Consider the following 8,063-nt stretch of genomic DNA (forward strand, 5'->3'; position numbering starts at 1 on the left):
AGTGTGGGATTGGTGTTCAATTTCAGCATTTAAACTTTGGATATCAGGAGTGGAGAGAAATCAGTCTAGGCGATTGTGTAGTGCATGGAGACTAGAGAAATAGGAATAATCCTGATCCATCGGGTGTTGGCGTCTCCAGGAGTCCTTTAGGCCCCATTGCTGTTGCCATCCAGGACCACATTAAGAGTGTACAGGGGTTTGTCAAATCCAGCTGAATATGTGTTAGAGGTTAATGCACTGTTGCTTGAGTCACAGAGAAGCTCGAGGTGGTTACCTCACTGTTGTGTTCAAGTTATCAGGGAAAGCAGTGGTACTGACATAGAGGGGTAGTGGTCTTAAGGATATTGAGGAAAAGCAGCATAGAGCAGGTTGTGCTTGTTTGTTTCTTTGAATAATTAAAAGATTTCATATGCTCAATGTGGTTGATTAGGGAAAGATTTAAACACTTGCAGAGGTGGCACAGTTTTCTTTTTTTTTGTTAAAAAAAAGAATAAGGCTCGGTATGCACATCGATTTCTCCTGGATTAATTTGAGATGTCAGGCTGACCTAGTTGATAATCACAAATCCAGTGCTTGTTTAATCTGTGATTGGGGTAGAAGCTTTCAAGTAACCAGTAATCAAATCCAGATGCGTTCCATTGCACACTCAAAGGAACTTGGAGGGAACCTAGTTTTAGTCATCTAAGTGCTGTTATAAAAGGTTTAAACCACAGAACTCGGTCTAGCAAAATCATACTGGCCAATCTTAAGACATACCTTTTCTCTTTAATAGCCAACAGTAAAATGAACCTGTAAATTTCTAGCAGGTAGAGAAGAACTACGTTGACTTTTTGAATACATTGAGCAGTCTCTGGACATTTTAAATCAAATCAATAAAAGTCTAAGTCAGAGAAAGTTACATTTTAGTAAACGTTTAAATGGCATGTTGAAAAGGATAGATGAAACGAGCCAAGAAAGAGTAGTAATGTAAAATATTTAGTTTCCCTAAAGATGTTAAATTTCGAAGGAAACATGCAAAGGTTCTTTGGTGGCAAAGGCTATCCATCTTTCCAAAGTACCAAAAGAAATAAGACTGAGCTGGTATATGCTAAAAGAGGATTTCTCAGGTGGAATCTCTGAGCTAGTAGACCCATCCACTTCGAGGCTTCTGACATTTTCTTCAGTACTTGAAATTCTAGGACACCTGCCCCTTTTCTGTAACCATGTTAATAACCGGACATCCTATTAATAATTAATGGTAACTTTTTCTTCATATTGGCTCTCATCTTTTCGGAAAAACTATTTTTGAAGCATTGTGTCCTATCTCCTAGATGTGAATAAAGTGTCTTTAATCTGCTAACCTATACCTCTTCCTGTGTTATTGTGGCAGGTGGTTGCAGCCCATGGACTCTGCCACTTACTTGGATACACTCACAGCTCAGAAGCAGAGCTGGATCAGGTAGAGTGATATCAATCTGTTCAATCTCCCTCTCCCATAACCACCTTTGTGCATTTTCACTAGACTTATACAGTGGAATAGTCAAGTGTTTTAGAATGGCTTGCTTTACTTTGGCTGGGTGTTTAAGGGGTTTTCCTCAGAGTGTAATGGGTTGGTGACAGATATTAGTGTTGGAGCAAGTAAAACACCTCTGAGTATTAATTTTCACGTCCGCTTTTTGGAGCTTCCCCGGTGTTTTTTTCGTAACTGACTGCAAGGCTGCCCATCCTTCTCTCATAAGTGGTCTGCGGGCCTGCAGAAAACTGATGGCCTTATTAGCCATCAGGTGGGCTCCTCCCACTTGTCTTAGATAAATATTCAAATGTATGGACTTATACTATGCAGATATTTTATCTAGGTAACATGAAAAGGGTAGAACTGGGATTTTATAATGGAGATGCCTCTCTTATTAAAGGAAGCATGTGTGATAGGTTTTGCCTTTTAAGTGGCCAGCATGTTAAACGCTGTGCATTTTAAGCTCTGCGGGTCCAATGGAGATCCTCATTAAACCAGGGTTGGCAATTCTTAGGTCAGCCAAAATTTCTATGGACACATCTAAAATGTCATGTTACTATAATTAATTAATCATTAATCCTGATCTGGTGTGCTTCTTGATAATTTGCTATATTTGAAGATTGATTTGAAAAATCATCTATAACCTTCCTTGTTTGAGAGATTAACACTATACTCATTTTCTTTTCTCAACACTAGATGTACCACAAGGAGAAGCTGATCCTTGAAGAACTGAACAGACTCACTGGCTCAAACCTTGAACCACTTACTAAGAACCAATTCTAAATACCATTGGACTCAACGTACAGCAATAATTCAATTCCACTCCGAGGAGATTGCCATATTCAGAAGCTTACAATCATTTCTAAACTCCTGGTTCTCAGATCTTCTATCCTGGGTCCTTAAACTTGCACAAACCTTCAATCTTTTACAAGCACTATGACGCTACTGCAGTAGTATAATCTAGAGCATGAAATCCATCTTCATCTACGAGGGAATCCGTGTTCAGTACCAACTTCAAGGATGAAATGAGACCCCATAGGCCATCTACAGACCTAGTCACCCGCCCCAGATGGATCAACAATATGGTCCTCTGGGACAGACAAGAAATCATGGTAAGACATTAGAAATAGAACCACAAAACCAACATACTTAGTTATTATTGAAGTAAAGGTTGCAACAATCCTGGTTCAACAGTTAAGATGGAATTGAGAGAAAGTTTAATGTTTAGAATACATGAGAGGAAATAGATATAGATATTCATTCAAACAATGATCCAGAGATGGGTACCAAAGGCCAAGCTCCTGTCAAAGAAGGTAACAGTTCATATAAAGGAATATCCAAAAGAGCTAAGCCACACTCGATGGTCACATCATTTGCAGAGCAGTTGAAAATGGATCTGAGGAGAAATGGGCCAGTAATTCCAGGCAAATAGCAAGCTATTATACAGAAACATCGTGGAGCAGAATAACCTGGCAAGCTAACTTGTTTAATCCACAGATACAAACTCTCCCACAAACCTCTTCTTGCACATATAGTGTATTGTAGACACCATAGATAATTACTTTGTACACATGTACCACATTCATCCCTCTGGCCCCCAGGGAAGACACAGTGCTTGCACGGTTGGACCCTGACACTATGCAAGTCTCCCTTTAGCCTGAAAGTGCCACCTCCTGGACCCGAAATGTGTACAGGAACCAAGAAGAAAGTGGGCACTACACAACTGGGAAAGAGGAGAATTCTGCTGGCATATCTTGGAGGGATCACTGGTAGATTGGGAGTACATAGATCCCATTCATGCCATTAGGATGACATCATTTGGCAATAAGCGTATGCCCTACTCCAAATCTGTTACCTGGAAAGTAAAATTCATTTCCACACTCTGTGTGTGTTCTTAAGTCACCTGCTGTAATTCCTCGTTCAGTGCACTGATGGTGAGCTGAAGATGTGGCTCTTTTGCGGTCCCTGCTTTTATCATTCCCAGCATGCAGCAGATAATGCAAGAAGAAGAATCATGGAGTTGTTCAGTGATAATGGAATTTGTCATTGTTTACGGAGAACTGTATACTGCAAAAGAGAAATAATCGTGTTGATGAATATTATTTCTTTATAGCATTTTTGGACAACACAACATCAGTCTAAAAAGTTAATGTCTGTGTTACATAAATCAAAATGGTGAACCAAAAATAAAACCATACTGGACAAAGTTGAATGTCACTTATTAAGAAGGAAGCCCACAATACCTACAGATGAGTAATACATTAAACTGTAGTTATCACTTCCTGTTTTTTCTTCTATATAGTCCAAAACATCCTTCATATCTGGTCAGATCAATTTCGTATTACATAAATGAAGGAATTACATTTCGTATGCTTTTTCGTATTAATTTGACAAAGACCAGCATTCCTCCTAAACTACCAAGCCTCCCTACAAATGAAAACCACCCGTCCGGGAAGGAGTGAGTGATGAATGGGATGAGGACAACAGAACCAGGAGTAATGAAGATTACTGTGATTATTTAGACATTACCACCAGTCCTCCCTCGTCCCATTCATCAGTAGTGATGAATACCAAAGCATCTCTCTGAACGTAAAACACACAAAGCATAAATACACACAGACTACTATTGACTGCAACACCCAACAGTGATTTATTACAAAATGTATTTTCCCATTAGGGTGACACTAAATGCAGCACTTCCACCCCAAATGAGTGTTGTCATGTAACACATTCTGTAATCTGTAATGCTGTACAAAGCTATTTGGTGCAGCCCAAGGGGCCGCTTGACAAATTTCAGCAATTGAAACTCTATTCAATTGTGCCCAAGTAGCCAAGACCACTCTTGTAGAATGAGCTTGCACTCCACCCGAAGGAGGAGTCCCCAACAAAGAGCAATCCCAAAGAGATCACTTGTTTAATCCAACAACTGATGGATGACAATGACACCTTGTCACCTTTTGTTAGAAGTCCCAAAAGACACACACAATGAATTCGACCAGTTAAAGGGGTTTGGCCTGTCAACATATATCAAAATAACCCTCTTGACATCCAACCTGGTACCCACCTGATTGTTCAGATACGCCGATGCAATCGTATTGTCTGCTCTGACAGCCAAAGTGCATCTTTCCAGTTGCTGCTGGAATCCCACGACTACCCTACTGAAAGAGTCTCTCCTGATACAGAACCTCAAGTACTTCTGGTTATGTAGGTGAACCAGTATGTTTTAGTATGCAACCTGCAAATCCAGCATGCACATGAAATGACCCCTGACCACCAGAGGAATTACTCGCTGAAAGGTGTCCATTTTGAGTGGCAGAGTCCTTACAAACTTGTTGAGGGATTTCAGATCCAGCACATTCCGAAAGCCACCTGTCAGTTTCTCGACAAAAAAGATAATTGATTAGTCCACCTTTACCATGTCCAAAGGAAGAACCATGGAGATGGCATCTTTCTGCAGACGTGACTCCATACTTTGAGACAGACACAGGCTTTTCCGTCCTTCGCTAGCCAAGAAGTCTGCCTCACCCTTGAATCCCCTAGAGGAGTCACAAACTCTACTCTGTAACCCTCTCTTATGATCTGCAGCATCCACTCGTCAGAAGTAGACGTCTCCAAAGCTTGCAAAAAATACTGAAGCCTGCCTCCAACCACAAATTTTGTGTGAGTGTCCAAATAGTCAGGACCCAGGCTTTGTCTGAGACTTGGCTTTCATAGCTTCATCTCTTTTATAATCCTGGCTCCCTGATATACCTCCGTAAAAAAAGAATTGTTCTCCAGAGATTTTCATTTATTATTTGTGTTTTTAAATCATTAGAGAAGCAATTTAGCTTGAGTAGACGTTGCTGACCCAGGACAAATTTTTCTGGACATGATTTTTAACAATGGTGGATGTTTTGCAGTGATGATGTCATATTTCAATAACCATGAGACCTATATACTTCATTTTGGTGTCAAAAGATAGGTTTTGGGGTCAAGTAGTCTTATAGTGACAGAAAATAACTCCTTAGCGCAACCCTTCTGCCATTTGCCAAAATGGCAGCTATAACAGACGAAGAAGTGACGTATATAGAAATGAAAGAAATAATAATGGTTTTTAATCCTTTCATGTATACACCAAACAATGGTTATGATCTGAACACTGAAAACATTTTTATCTCTCCTGTTTTTGACACATTTTCATAGTTCATTTTATTTATTTGTTTCAGCAATCTCTCGTGGTACATTTGCAGAAGTTGAACATTTGAGAAGACCATATAGGCAGGGACATCTTTTTGTAACACAGGTTTTGTAAGTACAAGTACGTGTAAATTATGTGGGTAGAGGCTTTAGAAATGTGTACGTTTTAGCACCCCATCAATATTTTCCCAATCAAATTCACATGGATCTTTCTCTACACATGCAAGATCCAAAACATTTACACCTCTTGTGATAAAGTGCTCTTTTAATGTGTCCACGAACAGAATATGATGTCGGTGGAAGGTCAGTTAGCTGGACTGATCTCTTGAACTCACTTTAGAGAAGATCGTCAAATGTGTCACAGTCAGAACCCGTTTTTAACACACGCACAAGGTATTTTTCTACCTTTTAAAATCATATTATTTGTCTGTCTCAGCAAAACCTTTTAGAAACTTCACAGGTTCAGCAGTTAATGCTCCAAGCTTTGTTCCAGTTTTGATCATAGTGTCATCACCCATAAGAATATGTGCCTTGATAAGAATACTGGGCAACTCTGGGTCAAGTTTGTTGTCCGAATATGAAGCTGGATTAAATGTCTTTTCTCGTCTGTTCCATAATGTATCAATAACTCTGACAATCCTTGACTTATAAACATTGCAACAAACCTAAGTAGCACAATAATGACACCTGTGTCATTTGACTGCAATGCCTCGATTGCAACCCTTTCGAACAGCCCACTAAACATGTGGCACAACACGAAGTTTAGCTTTCTCCAAATTACTGTTAAGTTCTTGAACAATATGGCCCATACCTTTTGAATATGTCTCTGCAGGCACCAACTGCTCATTGACAATCGTTCCACTTGCAATAATTGGAAATTCAGTGTTCACTGAAGCATCAGCAATGTTATGGCAAGTTAACATCTCCAAGTTCATCTTGTTCAATGTTGCTGAGCAGAATTTATCAAGTTGCACAGGTATAGGTGTCTCATTTTTGATGCAGGCAAGGTCATTTCACTTGTAGACATTTGTACGATTTGCTCACATTCTTGAACAGATTGTTCAAGATAACTTTCAAAGAAAATCTGTAGTTCTTGCAAGGTGCACACTGATTTTGATATCTGTAGAACAGTCTGAATGACCTCTCCGAAGTTTTGCATTGATGAAATCTTGACTATTCGCATTTGTGACATATAATCCACAACAACAGCAGTTTTCAATGAGGACACCTTTTCAAATTGAAATTCTTCAGGTGAAACGTTTTTTTCAAGCTCTTGTATGAGTTTGTGCTTTACTGGTTTGGTTGCAGCATGTCCAACAAATATTGTGTTTGCTGGAAAAAGATCATGCAACAGAATGTCCTTGATAAATTCACCTCTTTCTTTTGCTACATCCATCTCTCTATGTGCTTTGGAAAGTAGTTTTTTTTGTAAACTGTTTTGTAGTGACTGGTTGGATGAAACTCTTACTATGGCAATTACAGCATGGAAGTTTAGCATTTGTGATTATGTCATAAAGTTTTTTCTATTTCAATACAAATCTCTCCTGCTTCAGTTCTGAGAACTGATGTAACTATGTAACTCAGTTTTTAATGTTAACCTCATGTAAAGCGCTCTGATACCTCTGGGTCTAGCCAGCGCTATATAAAACTATGCAAATAAATAAATAAATTGTTTCGATCCACTTTCCAGGATATCTAGAAGACGTTTCTGTATATCATTGTACACATATTGTTTGGTCACGAAGTTGTTTAGTCACATAGGCTCAGTCATTTTAAAGGGGGGTTCCTTGCTGCTGCATGAAATGAAGATGGCTGACAACATGTTTATTAAAACATTCCTCTCTCTTTTACACAAGTTCGTAGTGAGGAACAGTTTCACAATGGTCAATGAATTTTGAATTTGTCAGCTCTATGAAAACACTGCAAATAGACTTCATGGTAAACTAGCTGCTATTGAGCAACACATTCACTTTTATGTCTCTGACCAACAATTTTCTTGAGCTTTTCTGTGCTCTCTGGATTGTTTGTTCCAGTTTCATATCTGGAGCCACAACAGTGAACCTTCTCTCTGTCATTCACCACAAAATGTCTTTTGATACATTTTCTGTCGAGGTATGGGTTTTCCACCTCTATCTTCTTCACTCTATCCAATTACCAAAGCCCATGTCTCAGTGCGTTTATGCAATCGAATAAGCGAAACACAGTAATCCGTGACTCTACAGACTTCACGTGCAGCTCTCAATCACCTTCCTGATCAGCGTATACCAAGTTTTTAACTAGAGCTATCATGTGCAAACATTTCCCCAGTACTTAAAAAGTTCTGATTTTTCTTCACATCCTTTGAAAAACTCTTTGAACTTAGTTTTCTTATTTTTTTATTTTTTTGTTGTAAATC

General features: G+C 39.1%; 1 protein-coding gene across 2 annotated transcripts in view; it reads left to right on the forward strand.

Annotated features, from left to right (window-relative positions):
• The window catches only part of YBEY (ybeY metalloendoribonuclease), a 163,949-nt gene extending 160,251 nt beyond the window's left edge, over nucleotides 1-3,698 (forward strand). For both annotated transcript variants that reach the window (XM_086956241.1, XM_086956242.1), the window contains 2 exons: nucleotides 1,370-1,438; nucleotides 2,189-3,698. In XM_086956241.1, the coding sequence (XP_086812367.1) occupies nucleotides 1,370-1,438; nucleotides 2,189-2,275 (156 nt within the window). In that variant the 3' untranslated portion in view covers nucleotides 2,276-3,698. The remainder of the gene's footprint in view (nucleotides 1-1,369; nucleotides 1,439-2,188) is intronic.
• Nucleotides 3,699-8,063: the final 4,365 nt, after the last annotated feature.

This window comes from Lissotriton vulgaris, chromosome 2_1, assembly GCF_964263255.1.
Source record: "Lissotriton vulgaris chromosome 2_1, aLisVul1.2, whole genome shotgun sequence".
Taxonomy (NCBI): Eukaryota; Metazoa; Chordata; class Amphibia; order Caudata; family Salamandridae; genus Lissotriton; species Lissotriton vulgaris.